A 17,733-nucleotide genomic window follows, 5' to 3' on the forward strand; every position below is an offset into this window, starting at 1 on the left:
ACTTTATCATCACTATGCAACATATTATCACCTCAACTTTTCAACACAACATATAAATAAACACATCAACTCACAACTTAACAACATAATAATTTAAACAACATTGACAACACAATAACACAATTCATCGTCACACATTTCACTTTATTTTTTCAACTATTTTCGTTCTTTTATTTCTCTTTTCTCTGCTATCATTTACTATATTTCTCGTATATTTCTTTTTATCTTACCGAATTATGCATTAAAGTACTAATACGAAATTCTTCTCAACTTTCTCAAACTTGATTAGTTTTGAATTATAGATCTCTCTTCCCTGTAATCAAATACCCCCACTTGATTAGTTATTTTCCGCTTTCACTACAATATTCACACTCACCCATACCCATTTCATAGGTAACAGTTTTAAAATTATTGTATATTTTTATTTTCTAAAAATTGATCATATTCAATCATAATGCTCACGTAGTTTTCTTACTTTTTTTGGTGGGAACATATTTTCAATTATTAAGTTGGGCTGATATTGTTTGGTTTGATATCATGCAAGATAAAGCAATAAGTACACTAGCTAATCACATCAAGCAAAAGTTTTGGAGTCTTGCGCGCATGATATAATCTTCTTCTCTGATTATGAATAATTGATTTCTTCTTTTTATATTTTATATATCAATACCTTCTTTTTTTTTTTTTTAAATAATCACTACTAGAATTTCTCTTATTATATGCGATTTTTTCGGTGAATTTTTCATAAAAATTCGCAAGAAACGTTGTTTTTACAAATTTTTCTGCAAAATTTTATCTGCAAGTAATACCTTCGTGAATAATATTTTTTTGCGAATTTTAAAATTCGCAGGAAATTTTCCTGCGAAATTTCTTGCGAAAAAAATTCGTAGGAAAATTTCTTGCAAAAAAAATTTCGCAAGAAAGTTTCCTGCGAATTTTTTCGCAAGAAATTTTGCAGGAATATTTTTTACGGAAAAAATAAAGAAATTACTATAAATTCTATCAATAATTTTTCAACTTTTAAATACTCACAATGAATTCATCTGAAGCATTTATTTTCATGCCTCCAACATGTGATACATAATCTTTTAAATTCTAAGATTGTAGATTATAAATCTAACATTCAACTATACAAATCAACTTGTAAGGTAAGTGTTGCCCCAACTTATATACTCTTTAATTGCTTTATTTTCAATCGATGTGAGACTTGAAGTTTTTTTAAAATATTAAACTTATAAATTTAAAAAAAAAATTTTATTTTTCCTACAGATTAAAATTTGCAGGAAATTCGTAGGAAAAGTTACTTGCAAATTTTTTTTACTATTTAGTAAACATTACTTGCGAATTTATTTTTGCAAGAAAATCTGCAAGAAACAAAATAAAATTCTTACAATATTTTCTGCAAATTTTTACCATAGAAAAAATTTCCTATGATTATTAAAATTGTAGCAAAAATTTGCAAAAAAATTGTACGAATATTTTTTTGCAGGAAAATTCGCAAAAAAAATTCTGCGAATATATTTTTGCAGGAAAATTTGCAAGAAAATGACACTTTTCTAGTGGTGTGAGTTCATGTGTTGTTTTGGGTGATTTATGTTGTCTTAAGTATGGCGAATGTAGCAATGAGTAACCTGAAATACCGAACAAATACGTTAGTAAAATCTTCCTGAGACGTGATGACACTGATCGAGGCGTGTGATGAAACTGACCTTAAGGATTTATCCTTTGAAACTAAAATAATTTAATGTGATCAAAATAAAAATATTTTTGGATCCCATTTTTGCATGCGCAAAATGAGCAAATCAACAAATTTGAACTACAACGAGCTCACAAGACTCATTCTTACGTGCACGAGCTCACCACCATTTACTTGCCTCTTTGAATGTGTTAGGAGTTAATATATAAAGGCTCTACACTTGAGTATGTAGTTAAAGCAATGTGACTTTTTTCTTTTGAAATATATATATATATATATATATATATATATATATATATATATATATATATATATATATATATATATATATATATAACAATTCGAAAAAATTACAAATTGGAATCAGTTTTTAGTTTATTTTTCCATTTTAAAAAATAATTATAATCTTATAAAATTGTCCTTTAAAAAGTTGGTGACAATAATAGCGGCGAGTCTTCTATAAATTGTTTATTTTTTAAGTTCCTATTAACCAAATATTAATTACACGATTAATAGTGATAAAGATTAAAATTAAAATAAATAATATATTAGATTATACTTTTATTCCTTTGTTAATTAAACCGTGACATTAATGGTGACACAATTAGTAATAGATTATTTACATAAATTATTAATAGATTATTTTGCAGTTTTCTAATTTTTCAGTAATTATTACTAATTATTTATATAATTAGTAAACAATTAATATGTCAATAATTTGTGTAAAAAATTGTTGCAAAACAAATATTAACGGAATTTTTTTTCATAAATTTATAATTTATCAACAATTTATTTATTTTGACATAATTTATAACTGAAATTAATTAATTAAATTATTAAATTTGACTGATAATTTTATTTGATTGAATGTTTTGCAACATGTATAATTTATATAAGTCATTGACATATTAATTTGTAATAATCAATTACTTTATATAAAAATTAGTAATAATTATTGGCTATTTATTATGATATTTAAAAAAAACAATTTGATTAATCTGATAATATTTTTTTGTAGATAATTGATTCAAAAATCCTAACCAATAACAATCGATTAATTCAAATAAAAAATAATAACAGTGTAATATGTTACATTTTCATCATCTAATTACAAATAATTATATTTGATAAGTTTGTTAATTTTTATAATAAATACAAATTTACCGCCACTGCTAAAGTACTCTGTTTCTTTGGTAAAAAAAGTAAAAAACCTGGTATGACATATAGATTTACCACCACTGCTATCGTACTTTGTTTCTGTGCACGCACACGTTTTATTGTTCTCAGGGTTTTGTTTTCGTGTATTATGAGGCGACCACGTTAATCAATTCGTAACAAGAGAATTCAGAAATGTCTTTCCTGGACCATATTATACATTTATACGGTTCTATAGTTGGTGTCGGTTCTTTATTTTTTTGTTGGCTACTTTATATCTGTTGCAGGATTCTTCAGATGTGGTCCCTACTCCCTAAAATGCACAATTGAAATCATATATACAACACGAATAGGTATGTAAACTGCCTTCTCCCTCTCAGTAACAAAGTACATCACCTCTTCCATCTACATATACCTTTTTCTTGTTTTTCTAGACATCATTATATTGTTTTCTTCTTCTTCTATGTGTGGGTGCTTACCCTATATTGAGCTACTATTCAATGCCCTTTGTCCAATTTGGTTCTTGTTTTACTTTCCTTCTCTTTATCTTTTGATCACCTATTAGTTTTAAGCTTTTGTCAGTCAATACTCAATATTAATTAATTAGAAAACAATAGTGAAGAGTTCAATTAATTTCTCTCAAAATCAAAATCAAACTTTGATTTCTAGCTAGACGTAAATCGAGTCTCACTAGCTAATATTTTTTTAAATATCAACAAAATCTAGCATGTCTTAGATACCTAATACATCAAGAATTCTGATCATATATATGGAAAAAAAAAAAAACTTCTGTAAAAGAAACAAAACTCACTTTAACACACACATACATAATCATATGTATAGAGAAAATTTTATTAATTGAAGGGTCAGCACAGACCTAGTCGGTCATAACCCGATTAGACTAGCTAATTCGATTCCCCTCACTTATAAGGGGATTACTCGGCATTTACTCGACTGGACCCTCGGTATAGACCCAGTCGGTTGGAATCCGACTAAACTCGCCCCCACTTATCTCGCACCCTCCTGATAAGAACGGTTAGGAAAGTCCCTTCATTCTCGGGGCCCAAGAGGCCCATCGACGACACACCATAAAACCTAAAACCCTAAGGCTAAGAAGGCAGATTACACTCTTGAATGCTCTGCTCTAAGGCTTGACCTAGAAAAAAAACCCTAGTGCATCCTTTAGCCGGAACATTTTGGCGCCCACCGTGGGGCTACGGTGAAACTTTTCCTACGCCCCAAGTAATACAGAAGACCCACACTTTACCATGGCGAGAGGCGGCAATAACAACAACAACTCACAACCCCCTACCATGGAGGAGATGATGGCCATGATCAATGGCTTAAGGGAGGAGAACGCGCGATCCAGGGAGAGAGAGGATGCATTTCAGCGCGAGAATGAAGAGATCAGAAGGCGAGCGGACGAGATGCAGGCCAGGTTAGAGGCCAGTACCAGGACGGTGGAGGAAGACGTCATAATGGAAGTCCCTAGGGAATTCCGACCTTTCTCCGAAGCTATAGAGCCGAGATCATCCCTAGGGATCATCGGATACCCCAGGTTGAACCTTTTGATGGAACGCAGGACCCCAGTCAGCATTTGACGGACTTCCGAGCTCAAATGTTGATCTGCGGAGGGAGCATGGAAGTCCGCTGCAAACTGTTCATGGGAACACTCAAGAAGGCGGCGCTTGATTGGTTTAGTGGCCTCCCTGACCGATCGATCACCGACTTCGATGTCTTCAGTCGGCTCTTTATGGCACAGTTCACCGCTAACAAGAAGAAGCCTCCGATCACGTCAGATTTGTTCGATCTCAAGCAGCAGCGGGAAGAATCACTGAAGGACTTTTTGCAAAGGTTCAATGAGATCGCCTTGAGGATAGCATCCCTGGATGAAAGGATGGCTGTCATCGCATTCCAGAAGGGCCTGAGGTCTGGAGCTTTCGACATTGCGCTGGAAAGAGCAAATTTCCAGACGATGTCGGAGGTAAGAGCCTTTGCGCTGAGTCACATTAAAACAGAGGAAGGGCAGATCAGCAAGAGGGCAACGGAGAGCAGAGAAGCAGGGGGAAGCGGTAAGGATGGCAACAAACATCTCCGACCACGGTCGGATTGGAATAAGCGACACGATCGTTACAACACGAAGGAGGTCAATTACCGACTGGCCGATAGGGGAGGTCGGCCTACGGGTGAGTGGACACGTACTAACGACGAAGAGAAGTTTACCCCGCTCAACGTCCCTAGGAGGCAGATACTCCATGATGTCAACAGCGCAGCGTTGTTCGAATTCCCAGTAACAACGGAGCGCCAATTGGGTCCCTTCAAGACCGACTGGTGCGAGTTTCACACGACTCACGGGCATTCTACCAAAAATTGCTTCGTCCTTGGAAGACAGATTGAACGCTTGATCAAGGAGGGACGCTTGAAAAAATTTGTAGCGAAAAAACTGGAAGTGGGCTCGTCAGATAGGCGACACAGGCGTGCGCAGGACGATACAAAGAGGGACAGGCATAGAGAGAGAACTCCCCCAAGGACATTCCAGCAAGTTCGTCGGAGACCCATCAGCAGGTAGTCCATGGGGATTTCAACACGGTGGCAGGAGGATTCGCAGGAGGAGGAGTCACCTCGGCTACTCGGAAAAGATACACGCGTTCTGTCTTATCTGTGTCGGAAATTCGCCGACCACTGCGTCCCACAATATCTTTCTCGGATGCCGATTATGAAGGGGTGGCTCCTCACGAAGATGATCCCATCGTCATTTCGACGATAGTAATGGGTTATAATGTGAAGCGCGTTCTGGTTGACCAGGGAAGTTCAACCGATATCCTCTTTTGGGAAGCTTTCGTGGGAATGAAGATCCCCAACGACCGACAGGTGCCTTACGCGGGAACTCTGGTAGGATTTGCAGGAGATCAGGTTATGGCTAGGGGATACACCGATCTAGAAACGACCTTCGGTCAGGGCTCGCAGATGAAGACGGTGACCATTCGATACTTAGTGGTGGATGCCCAGTCGTCGTACAATATACTCATCGGCAGGCCTACGTTGAACAAACTGGAGGCCGTTGTATCAACCGCGCACCTAAAAGTGAAGTATCTGTTGCCTAATGGAGTGGTCGGAGTCCTCAAGGTGGACCAGGAGGTTGCTCGGAAGTGTTATGCGGATAGTTTGAAGGCGAGAAGATGCTTATACACCACACCTGTTGAAAGACACATTCATTCCATCGAGCTGGACCCTAGAATGGGTCAGTTTGATCATCGACCTGCCCCTGCGGAAGACGTCAAGGAAGTGAAGATAATGGAAGGGAGAAATGTAAAGATAGGGACCTCTTTAACTCCTGAGGACGAAGAGAAATTGGTGAGGGTTCTAAAAGACAATGTGTCGGCATTTGCGTGGAATTCTAGCGACATGCCTGGAATTGTTCCAAATTTCTTGTGCCACAAGTTGGCTATAGACCCTAGCGCGAAGGCAGTAATCCAGAAGAGGAGGAAGTTTGGAGAGGAGAAACGAAGGGCCATTGCGGAAGAAACAAAGAAATTGGTACTGGCGGGACATGTCCGAGAAATTCAGTATCCGACATGGTTGGCGAATGTGGTGATGGTTCGCAAGAGTAATGGGAAGTGGAGGATGTGCACGGATTTCACCGATCTTAATAAGGCTTGCCCGAAGGATTCGTATCCGCTGCCTAACATAGACTATTTGGTCGATGGAGCGTCAGGATACGAGTTGTTGAGTTTCATGGATGCCTACTCGGGCTACAACCAGATACGTATGCATCCGACAGACGAAGATAAGACGGCCTTCATAGCAGATCAGGCTAATTTTTGTTACAGGGTTATGCCGTTTGGCTCAAAGAACGCGGGGGCAACCTATCAACGATTAATGGACAAGGTATTAGTAAATCAACTGGGTCGGAATGTGGAAGCTTACGTAGACGACATGGTGGTGAAGTCGGTGAGCACTGGTCGGGATTTTGACGGTTTGCAGGATCTATTTGACACTATCAGTGTGTACCAACTCAAGTTGAATCCAAAAAAGTGCTCATTTGGGGTCCAAGCAGGAAAATTCCTTGGTTTCCTGTTAACTCATTGCGGCATCGAAGCAAACCCTGACAAGTGCTCGGCCATCATCAACATGAGGAGCCCATCTATGGTGAAACAGGTACAGCAACTGACGGGAAGGATGGCTTCTCTTTCCCGTTTTTTATCAAGAGCAGCGGATAAGGCACTGCCCCTTTTTCAATGTCTGAAGAAGAATGAATAGTTCGCTTGGACGACCGAGTGTGAAGAAGTCTTATCGGAACTCAAGAAGTCATTGGCATCTCTGCCCATCCTGACAAAACCACGACCGAACTTGCCCTTGTTGGTTTACATTTCGGCATCCGAGCGAGCCGTCAGTTCAGTTCTGGTACAAGAGCAAGAAGCTTCTCAAGTTCCTATTTACTTCGTGAGTAGGGTCTTACAGGGAGCAGAGGTGAGGTATCAGAGAATCGAAAAGCTGGCCCTTGCGATACTGGTCACCGCGAGGAAATTGAGGCACTACTTCTAGAGTTACGAAGTGGTAATCCACACTGATCATCCGATTCCACAAGTCTTGCAGAAACCCGACCTGGCAGGCCGAATGATGAAGTGGTCAGTTGAGTTATCTAAATTCTCAATAAAGTATGAACCAAGGGGAGCAATCAAGGCCCAAGCATTAGCTGACTTCCAGATGGAACTGACCCCTCTTGTTGAGGAGGGGGGAGTCGGAGAAACACAATGGATTATATCGGTGGATGGCGCTTCGAACCTAGGAGGAAGTGGAGTTGGAATTGTCTTGGAAGGTCCGGGTGGCATACTGTTGGAACAGTCACAACGCTTCGAGTTCCGGGCGAGCAACAATTAAGCAGAGTATGAAGCACTGTTGGCAGGAATGACTTTGGCAAAAGAGATGGGGGTGACGAGCTTGTCAGCTAGAAGCGATTCCCAGCTGATTACCGGACAAGTGGCCGGAACCTTCCAGGCGAAGGATCCTCAATTGGCCAAGTATTTGGAAAAGGTGAAACTCCTATCGGAAAATTTCTGAGAGTTCACACTCAACCACGTACCACGAGAGCAAAACTTTATCCCAGCCGAGTATCAATTTCCCACAAGAGAGTGTTTTTTTCATCCAGGAAGAGCTCGATTCGTGGATGGGGTCGTACATCGCATACTTGACTCGGGGGGAATTGCTAGAGGACAAAAGAGAGGCTTCATTGATACAAAGAGAGTCAGCCATATTTGTGATCATCAATGAGAGATTGTACCGAAGAGGTTTCAGTAGTCCCCTTTTGAGATGTCTGACCACATCGCAAGCACAAAGGGTGATGGATGAAGTGCATGGTGGCATGTGTGGAAGCCACATCGGAGGACGAGCACTCGTGTATAAAGGTGCGAGGGCAGGCTACTTTTGGCCGACCCTTAGAAATGACTGTGTCAACTGGGTTCAGAAGTGTGACGAGTGTCAAAGGCACGCAACTTTACACCATTCTCCAGCTGAACGACTCCACTCAATCTTATCTCCTTGGCCCTTCAACAAGTGGGGCATTGACATTCTCGGCCCATTCCCGATTGCGGTGAGACAGTTGAAGTTCTTGGTGGTGGCCGTAGATTACTTTAACAAGTGGATTGAGGCGGAGCCAGTAGCCACCATCTCGGCGGAGAAGATAAGGACGTTCTTATGGAAGAACGTAATATGCAGATATGGCGTTCCCCAAGTTCTCGTATCGGATAACGGAACGCAATTCGCAAGTGCTCGAGTTCGTGACTTCTGTAGGGAGATCGGTATCCGAATGACATTCACTTCTGTCGAACACCCTCAGTCTAACGGCCAGGCGGAGTCGGCCAACAAAGTGATACTCTCAGGTCTAAAAAAGCGTGTCCAAGACTCAGGCGCTTCATGGGTGGAGGAGCTTCCCCGAGTGCTATGGTCGTATCACACAACTATTCATTCATCAACCCAAGATACTCCTTTTAATCTAGTGTACGGTACAGATGCCATGATCCCGATCGAAATTGCAGAACCTTCTGTACGTACTACAGCTTTTTCTGAGGAGGAATCCGACCAGGGAAGACGAGTTGATTTGGACTTGATCACTGAAACAAGGGAGAGAGCAAGGATAAACCAAGTAGCAGCCCAAAGAAGAGCAGCGTTCAAGTACAACACAAAAGTCGTCCCAAGAGATTTTGTGGTAGGAGACCTTGTTCTGAAGCGCGCTCAGCTAACTCAAATGAGGAACAAGTTGTCACCCAAGTGGGTCGACCCTTACAAAATTGATGATGTGGTCGGCAAAATGAGCTTACCGACTGAGAACCTTGGATGGAGGGATGATATCGAGAACCTGGAACGCTGCAAATCTACGCTTTTATTATAGCTAAACTCTTCTTTCCATTTGTATTAGGTGCACTCTTTTCCTAACTCAGTATTTTTTCCCCGTAAAAATATGAGGGGTTTTTGCTGAGAAGGTTTTTAACGAGGCACCGCCTTTTCAATTCAAATAAATGTCATCTCATTGTTTTTTTTCATGACTCCTAACATGTGTTATTTTTAAAGGCGATAAAACTCGTGATTGTCGGTAAAAGTCCGATTGGGCGAGTATAAATAACTCGAAGACCGAAACTCGTGATTGTCGGTAAAAGTTCGACTGGACGAGTATAAATAACTCGAAGACCGAAACTCGTGATTGTCGGCAAAAGTCCGACTGGGCGAGTATAAATAACTCGAAGACCGAAACTCGTGATTGTCGGCAAAAGTCCGACTGGGCGAGTATAAATAACTCGAAGACATCGTCGGCTTTCGGGCGACTTCTCCATACGAGGGAGGTTGATTTTAACTAACTAAATGTCCTACAATTGGCAGGACAAGCATATCAATCTAATGGAAGATCTCTCATCCATTTATTCAATCGAAATTTTGATTGTTCTATGCCTCAGAATTCGTCCGAATGGATCCGCGAAAATTCACTTTTAAAACTTCATTTACCTGTCGGAGCAATTTGACCGATTAGTCAGAAAAATCTCATTTCCTACTTAGAAGATCTTCCACTTGGTCAACACGGGTCGGAATTTAACCGACTGGTTAGTAATATTTCATTTCCTACTTTGACGATTATCTACTTGATTACATGAGTCGGAAATTGGCCGACTGGTTAGTAAAATTTCATTTCCAACTTATAAGGTCGTCTACTTAATTATACGGATCAGAATTGGACCGATGGGATCGTGAAGCTTCAGTTTCGACTTGGACGATGTTCCACTTGATTAAAATGGGTCGGATATTGACCGAATAGTTAGAAAAATTTCATGTCCTACTTAGAAGATTTTCCACTTTGTTAACACGGGTCGGAATTTAATCGATTGGTTAACAATATTTCGTTTCCCACTTAAAAGATTGCCTACTTGATTAAACGAGTCGGGATTTGACCGATTGTTTACACAATTTCATTTCCAACATTAAAAGGTTTTTCCTTGTTTTTCAACAAGTCGGAATTTGACCGACTGGATTAGCAACTTAGAAAATTTCCTACTCGATGTTCGAGTAGGAACTTAGGCGATTTGAACGATCAAGGCTTGTGTTTATAACTTAGGAAAATTTACATTCAAATTAGTAGTCGGAATTTTGCCGGCTCTTTCTGGAAGGACTCATTATTTAACTTAGAAAAATTTGTGTCCCAATATTCGATCGGAATTTCCAAATAGAAAAATTCCTCTTTTTTAACTTAGAAATTTTCTCGGCGTTTGGACGATTCAATTCGGATTTTATACGATTGGGTTCACAAAACACCACTTATTACTTAGAAAAACTTTATGTTCTCCAAATCGGAATTTGGACGATTGGTTTCACAAAACACCACTTATTACTTAGAAAAACTTTATGTTCTCCAAATCGGAATTTGGACCATTGGTTTCACAAAATATCACTTAGAAAGATTTTATATATTGTTCAAATCGGAATTTGAACGATTGGTTTCACAAAAGGTCCTTTTTTAACTTAGAAAATCTACCACTCTCTTGGAGTCGGAATTTGGGCGAGTTTCTCCTTTTACTTAGAAAAATTCCTCATTTTCGGAATTTGGGCGAGTTGATCCTTTTAACTTAGAAAAATTCCTCATTTAGGTGATTCAGCTTGGCAAATGCTCACTCTAAACTTAGAAAATTTTAATCATTATCCAAATTCTTTTGATCGATTTGAAAGCTCAAAAACAAATAATGCAACAGGGAACATAAGCAAAACTTAGGCAAAGGAACATCAAATTTTAGAGATACCAAGGTCAACCAGTTACACACTTTAAACCTAGAAAATTAAGACTGGAACACGAAACATATGTAGAAACTTATACAAAAGGCAAAGCGACTGCAAAGTAGAGTCAGTCATCCTCGGGAGGATCTACGAGCTGCCCATCTATGATCTCTTTGAAATATCCAATGCCATCAAGGTCGAGATCGGCGTGCAAAAACTTCACTTGAGCATCAGCAGCATCAAAGCCTTGCATGAACTTCTTCAGGGCATCCATTTTGGCAGCATGAAGGTCATATTGCAACTTCTCAATCTCCACCTTCATCGTTGCCACATCACTCTCAAAAACTTGAGCGGCATCAGCATTCTTGTCTCGCGCCAAACGAGCCTCTTCGAGATCTTTCTCCATAACTGACTTCTCGGCCTCCCAAGATTTCCGATCGTCTTCGAAGGCACGTCGGCCTTCCAACAACTTATCCCCCCTCGTTGGCAATCCACCTTAAGTTAGCCTTGCCTTTGGCGACACTCTCTTCAAGGGAATTGATTTTCTTCCCTTGCAACTTGATCTCCCTGGCCATTCCACGAATCTTGTCCTCATTAATAAGGGACAAAGCCGAGAGGCGATTCGTTAGAGACTCCACTCCCTTGGCAATAGAGAAGGCGCTCATCTTCTCTAGGTCGCCCTTATCCCCTTCCAACAAATCGGTATGACGGATGAAAGGAATGGTTAAACTTCTCATCCCAAAAAGATGGGACTCTCCCTTGCTCATTTCCTTGATCAATAGGCTCCCAATTCTCGCCAATGCACATACTTATAGTTTGCTCTGCCGATTGAACCTCAACGTCCTTCTCGGCCTCGTACCCCCCAATCTCGGTCTCCAAATTCACGAGAGTAACGGGTGCCTCGGTCTCCCAGCGACGCTTATGGGGGCTCTCACCGATTACACTCTTCGGAGCAGAACCCCCCAAGCCTCTCGTCCCCTCACCGACCACAGCGGTTCCGACAGCTTTGGAAGCCTCTTGTTGCTTCCATAACTTCATCAACTCCCGATTGCTCATGCTAGCCATTTTATCTGAAATAACGCGAAATGGAATATTAGTCAACAAGAAAAACGAGGACAAAACATTATTAGAAAAGGGTGATCGGCCGAAAACCGAGTACCTATGTAAATTTTCAGTTCCTTGGGTCTATTTTCTAAATCTAGAAGTTTTGCAGTGTTGAAAATTGTTTTGAGAGCCTCCAGTTTTCTAACGTCTTCCTGGTCGGCCTCGGAGAGCTTCTCGGCAGATAGCCCCCCAAAGGATACCGTCTTTTGTTTCCAATATAAAGGGAACCCTTCTAGCGCATGTTCGTTACCCGAGGTACAACGTATTCAGAAATATGATCTTTTAAAGTCCTTATAGGACGATTGAAACAAAGTCAAGAGCCCCCGATTTGACACCCCATGTACAAACACCCAACTACTACGTTTATTGGTGCGACTCTCAAAGAAGTAGAAGAACTTATCCACGGTCGGGTTTATATCTAAGCTCAGACATAGAACCTCAAACCCTCGGACAAAAGCCCAGCTATTGGGGTGGAATTGAGTAGGGGCCACATCTAAGGCTTGAAGCACTCCTTTCTCACAACTAGTAAGAGGCCACCTCACCTTCAACTTGGAAATTAAAGTGCAGTAGCAAAAGGTAAAATTCTCCGTCGAACTCCCCTCAATACACACAGGTTCCCTATCTACACAGGGTTCGCAAATAATTATATGGTCGCCCTCACCACACACCACGTGCTCTCTACAGAAACTTTCCATGGCATCCCAGGAACTTATCAAGGACTCACAATGCAAAACATCATCTCTCACCCACTTGTACATTTCCCCATAGTTCACGACCGCCATGATAAGAATAAACCTAACTTAAATAACAACTCAGGCTTTACTACAAATAAAATGGCCAAATGGTTTAGATGGACGTACTTAGGGACACACAACAACCTCCCACTCAAATAAACTTTGAAGCGCCGCCATAGACCGCCGCGTGCCACCAGAGAATCCCAATGAGCCTCGAAGAATCACGGAGGAGGATGCGGAGCACAAAGGGAGAAGGAAAGGACAGAGAAATGGAAAAAGATTCGTAAGGTATGTCTATTTATAAGGGCAAGGAGGCGTACGCGAGAAGCCGTGAATGAAACGCGGCATTTCGCGTCCTTTCACACGAGAGACGATACGACTACTAGTGAAGAGGTCCCACACATTAAATGCAATTAAGTTTCATTGCCACGTGGCAGCGTAATTATGTAACCCCCTGCAAAAAACAACTACGTAATAAATGCCTGAGTTGTCTACAGCCACTATCAAGAATTTTAACTGTCTCACCGCAATCAAAAATGGACCGAGAATGTCAATACCCCACTTGTTGAATGGCCAAAGAGACAAGATCGAGTGGAGTCGTTCAGCTAGGGAGTGGTGCAGAGTTGCGTGCCTTTGACATCCATCACACTTTTGAACCCAATTGACGCAGTCGTTTCTCAGAGTCGGCCAAAAGTAGCCTGCCCTCGCAACTTTGTATACTAGTGCTCGTCCTCCGATATGGCTTCTACACATGCTGCCATGCACTTCATCCATCACTCTTTGCGCTTGCGATGTGGTCAAACATCTCAAAAGGGGACTGCTGAAACCCCTTCGATATAATCTCTCATTGATGACCACAAATCTGGGTGACTCACTTTGTATCAATGACGCCTCCCTTTTATCCTCTGGCAACTCTCCCCTTGTCAGGTACGCAATATACGGTCCCATCCACGAATCGAGTTCTTCTTGGATGAAGAGAACACTCCCCTGTGGAGCATTGATACTTGGCTGAGTTAAAGTTTCTTGGATAACCGACCGAGTGGCTCCTGGCTTCTTTGTGCTTGCGAGTTTGGAGAGCAGATCGGCCCGCGAGTTTTGCTCTCGTGGTACATGGTTAAGTGTGAACTCTTGGAAATTTTCCGATAGGAGTTTGACCTTTTCCAAGTACTTGGCCAATTGAGGATCCTTCGCTTGGAAGGTTCCAGCCACTTGTCCGGTGATCAACTGGGAGTCGCTTCTAGCTGACAAGCTCGTCGCCCCCATCTCCTTTGCCAAACTCATCCCTGCTAACAATTCCTTGTACTCGGCTTGGTTGTTGCTTGCCCGGAACTCAAATCGTAATGACTGCTCTAGTAGTATTCCCCCGGGCCTTCCAAGACAATTCCAGCTCCACTTTCTCCTAGATTCGAAGCACCATCCACTGATAGGATCCATTGGGTTTCTCCGACTGTGCCCTCCTCAACCGGAGGGGTTAACTCCATCAGGAAGTCGGCTAATGCTTGAGCTTTGATCGCTCCTCTCGGCTCATACTTGATGGAGAATTCTGATAGCTTGACCGACCACTTCATCATTCTACCTGCCAGATTGGGTTTCTGTAGGACTTGGCGAATTAGATGGTCAGTTCGGATCACCACCTCGTAGCTCTGAAAATAGTGCCTCAGCTTCCTCGCGATAACTAGTATTGCGAGGGCTAGCTTTTCAATCTTCTGGTACCTCGTCTCTACTCCTTGTAAGACCCTGCTCACGAAGTAAATAGGAACTTGTGAACCTTTCTGTTCTTGTACAAGAACCAAACTAACTGCTCGGTCGGATGCCGATATGTAAACCAACAAAGGGAGGTTCAATCGTGGTTTTGTCAGAATCGGCGGCGATGCCAGTGATCTCTTGAGTTCCGTGAAAGCTTCTTCACACTCGGTCGTCCAAGCGAAACGATCATTCTTCTTCAGACATTGGAAAAGCGGTAACGCCTTATTGGCTGACCTGGACAGAAAACGAGACAGCGAAGCCATTCTTCCCGCAAGTTGTTGTACTTCCTTCACCGTGGATGGACTCCTCATGTTGATGATGGTCGAGCACTTGTCAGGGTTTGCTTCAATGCCACAATGAGTCAGTAGAAAATCGAGAAATTTTCCCGCTTGGACCCCGAAAGAGCACTTTTCGAGATTCAATTTGAGCTGGTACTTGCCGATAGTGTCGAACAACTCCTGCAAGTCGTCAAAATGCCGATTGACGCTTTCTGACTTCACCACCATGTCGTCCACATAAGCTTCCACATTCCGACCTAGTTGATTCATGAGAACCTTGTCCATCAGTCGCTGATAAGTTGCCCCCGCGTTCTTTAGACCGAACGGCATAACCCTGTAGTAGAAATTGGCTTGATCTGCTATGAAGGTTGTCTTGTCCTCGTTTGTTGGATGCATTCGGAGTTGGTTGTATCCCGAGTAAGCATCCATAAAGCTCAGCAACTCGTATCCCGACGCTCCATCCACCAGGCAGTCTATGTTTGGCAACAGGTACGAGTCCTTTGGGCAGGCCTTATTCAGGTCGATGAAATCCGTACACGTTCTCCATTTCCCGCTACTCTTGTGCACCATGACCACATTCGCCAACCAGGTTAGATACTGGATTTCTCGGACATGTCCTGCCATTACCAACTTTTGCATCTCTTCCGCGACAGCCCTTCATTTCTCCTCGTCGAACTTCCTTCTCTTTTGGATCACCGCCTTCGCACTAGGGTCTATAGCAAGTTTGTGGCACAAGAAATCTGGATCAATGCCAGGCATGTCGCTAGAATGCCACGCAAACGCCGACACATTATCTTTTAGAACCCTTACCAACCTCTCTTCGTCCTCGGGAGTTAAAGAGGTACCTATCTTTACGTTTCTCCCTTCCATTACCTCTACTTCCTTGACATCTTCCGCGGGGGCGGGTCGGAGATCGAACTGACCCATTCGGGGGTCCAGTTCGACGGAGTGGATGTGCTTCTCAACTGGAGCGGTATACAAACGCCTTCTTGCCTTCAGACTGTCCTTGTAACACTTTCGGGCGACCTCTTGATCTACTTTGAGGACCCCGACATCCCCATTCGGCAATGGATACTTCACCTTTAGATGTGATGTTGACACTATGGCTCCCAGTTTGTTCAGTGTAGGTCGGTCGATAAGTATATTGTAGGACGACTGAGCATTCACCACTAAATATCGGATAGTTACCGTTTTCATCTGCGAACCCTGTCTGAAGGTTGTTTCCAAATCGGTGTACCCTCTAGCCATAACCTGGTCTCCCGCAAAACCTACTAGGGTTCCCGTGTAGGGTACTAGTCGGTCATTGGGGATCTTCATTCCCACGAAAGCTTCCCAAAAGAGGATGTTGGCCGAGCTCCCCTGGTCGACCAGAACGCGCTTCACATTATAGCCCATTACTATCGTCGAAATGACGATGGGGTCATCCTCGTGAGGAGCTACCCCTTAGTAGTCGGCGTTCGAGAAGGAAATCGTGGGTTGGGGTGGTCGGCGGATTTCCGATACGGACAGGACGGAGCGGATGTATCTTTTCCGAGCAGCCGAGGTGACTCCTCCTCCAGCAAATCCTCCTGCCACTGTATTAAAATCCCCATGAATTGCTTGCTGATGGACCTCCGATGACTTTGCTGGAGTGTCCTTGGGGGGAGTTCTCTCTCTATGCCTATCCCTCCTTGGGTCGTCTTGTACACGCCTGTGTCGCCTATCCGATGAGCCTTCTTCGGATTTCCTTGCCACAAACTTTTTCACACATCCCTCCTTGATCAAGCGTTCGATCTATCTTCCCAGGACAAAACAATTTTCCGTAGAATGCCCGTGAGTCCTGTGAAACTCACACCAGTCGGTCTTGAAGGGACCCAACTGGCGCTCCGTCGCTGCTGGGAACTCAAACAATGCTGCGCTGTTGACATCATGGAGTATCTGCCTCCTAGGGACGTTGAGTGGGGTAAACTTCTCTTCGTCGTTGGCACATGTCCACTCGCCCCTTGGCCGACCGCCCCGATCAGCCTGTCGGTAATTGCCCTCTTTCATATTATAGTGATCACGTCACTTATTCCAATCTGAACGCGGTCGAAGATGTTTGTTGCTTTCCTTATTGCTACCCCTGCCTCCTCTCGGCTTTCAACAGCCCTTTTGTTAATTTGTCCTTCCTCCGTCTTGATGTGAGTCAGGGCGAAAGCTCTCACCTCCGACATCGTTTGACAATTCGCTCTTTCCAGCGCGATGTCGAAAGCCCCAGACCTTAAGCCCTTCTAGAATGCGATGACTGTCATCCTCTCATCCAAGGATGCTATCCTCAAAGCAACCTCATTGAACCTTTGTAGAAAGTCCTTCAACGACTCCTCCCACTGCTGCTTGAGATCGAACAAGTCCGACATGATCGGTGGCTTCTTCTTGTTAGCGGCAAACTGTGCCATGAAGAGCCGACTGAAGACATCAAAGTCAGTGATGGATCGGTCAGGGAGACTACTAAACCAATCAAGGGCAGCTTTTTTGAGCGTGCCCATGAACAACTTACAGCGAACTTCCATGCTCCCTCCACAAATCAGCATCTGAGCTCGGAAATCCGTCAAGTGCTGACTGGGATCCTGAGTTCCGTCGAAAGGCTCGACTTGAGGAATCCGATGATTCCTCGGGATGGTCTTGGCCTCTATGGCTTCCGAGAAAGGTCAAAAATCCCTAGGGACTTCCATCATGACATCTTCCTCCACCGTCCTGGCGCTGGCCGCTATCATGGCCTGCATCTCATCCGCTCGCCTCCTGATCTCTT

At 42.7% G+C, this 17,733-nt stretch overlaps 4 protein-coding genes across 4 annotated transcripts; 2 read left to right on the forward strand and 2 right to left on the reverse strand.

Moving 5' to 3' along the window:
* The first annotated feature begins 4,490 nt into the window (after positions 1-4,490).
* On the forward strand, positions 4,491-5,420 carry LOC109796356 (uncharacterized). The gene has a single exon (XM_020356031.1). It carries the CDS (start codon positions 4,491-4,493, stop codon positions 5,418-5,420), a length of 930 nt encoding a protein of 309 aa, XP_020211620.1.
* A 200-nt stretch (positions 5,421-5,620) lies between these two features.
* LOC109796359 (uncharacterized) lies at positions 5,621-7,422 on the forward strand. Its single transcript, XM_083076365.1, has 2 exons — positions 5,621-7,009; positions 7,303-7,422. Exons 1-2 carry the CDS (start codon positions 5,621-5,623, stop codon positions 7,420-7,422), a joined length of 1,509 nt encoding a protein of 502 aa, XP_082932491.1.
* A 5,940-nt stretch (positions 7,423-13,362) lies between these two features.
* On the reverse strand, positions 13,363-14,223 carry LOC145958818 (uncharacterized). The gene has a single exon (XM_083076366.1). The coding sequence runs from the start codon at positions 14,221-14,223 to the stop codon at positions 13,363-13,365; it is 861 nt and encodes a 286-aa protein (XP_082932492.1).
* A 1,400-nt stretch (positions 14,224-15,623) lies between these two features.
* LOC145958819 (uncharacterized) lies at positions 15,624-16,361 on the reverse strand. The gene has a single exon (XM_083076367.1). The coding sequence runs from the start codon at positions 16,359-16,361 to the stop codon at positions 15,624-15,626; it is 738 nt and encodes a 245-aa protein (XP_082932493.1).
* Positions 16,362-17,733: the final 1,372 nt, after the last annotated feature.

The sequence above is a fragment of the Cajanus cajan genome, chromosome 6 (assembly GCF_000230855.2).
Source record: "Cajanus cajan strain Asha chromosome 6, NIPB_CcT2T_4, whole genome shotgun sequence".
Taxonomy (NCBI): domain Eukaryota; kingdom Viridiplantae; phylum Streptophyta; class Magnoliopsida; order Fabales; family Fabaceae; genus Cajanus; species Cajanus cajan.

Coding starts and splice junctions, on each gene's coding strand:
- LOC109796356 (XM_020356031.1), top strand. CDS start 4,491: ATGGAAGTCCGCTGCAAACTGTTCATGGGAACACTCAAGAAGGCGGCG.
- LOC109796359 (XM_083076365.1), top strand. CDS start 5,621: ATGGGTTATAATGTGAAGCGCGTTCTGGTTGACCAGGGAAGTTCAACC. Junction 7,010..7,302: donor GCCCATCTATGGTGAAACAG/GTACAGCAACTG, acceptor CTTCGTGAGTAG/GGTCTTACAGGGAGCAGAGG.
- LOC145958818 (XM_083076366.1), bottom strand. CDS start 14,223: ATGAGTTTGGCAAAGGAGATGGGGGCGACGAGCTTGTCAGCTAGAAGC.
- LOC145958819 (XM_083076367.1), bottom strand. CDS start 16,361: ATGGGCTATAATGTGAAGCGCGTTCTGGTCGACCAGGGGAGCTCGGCC.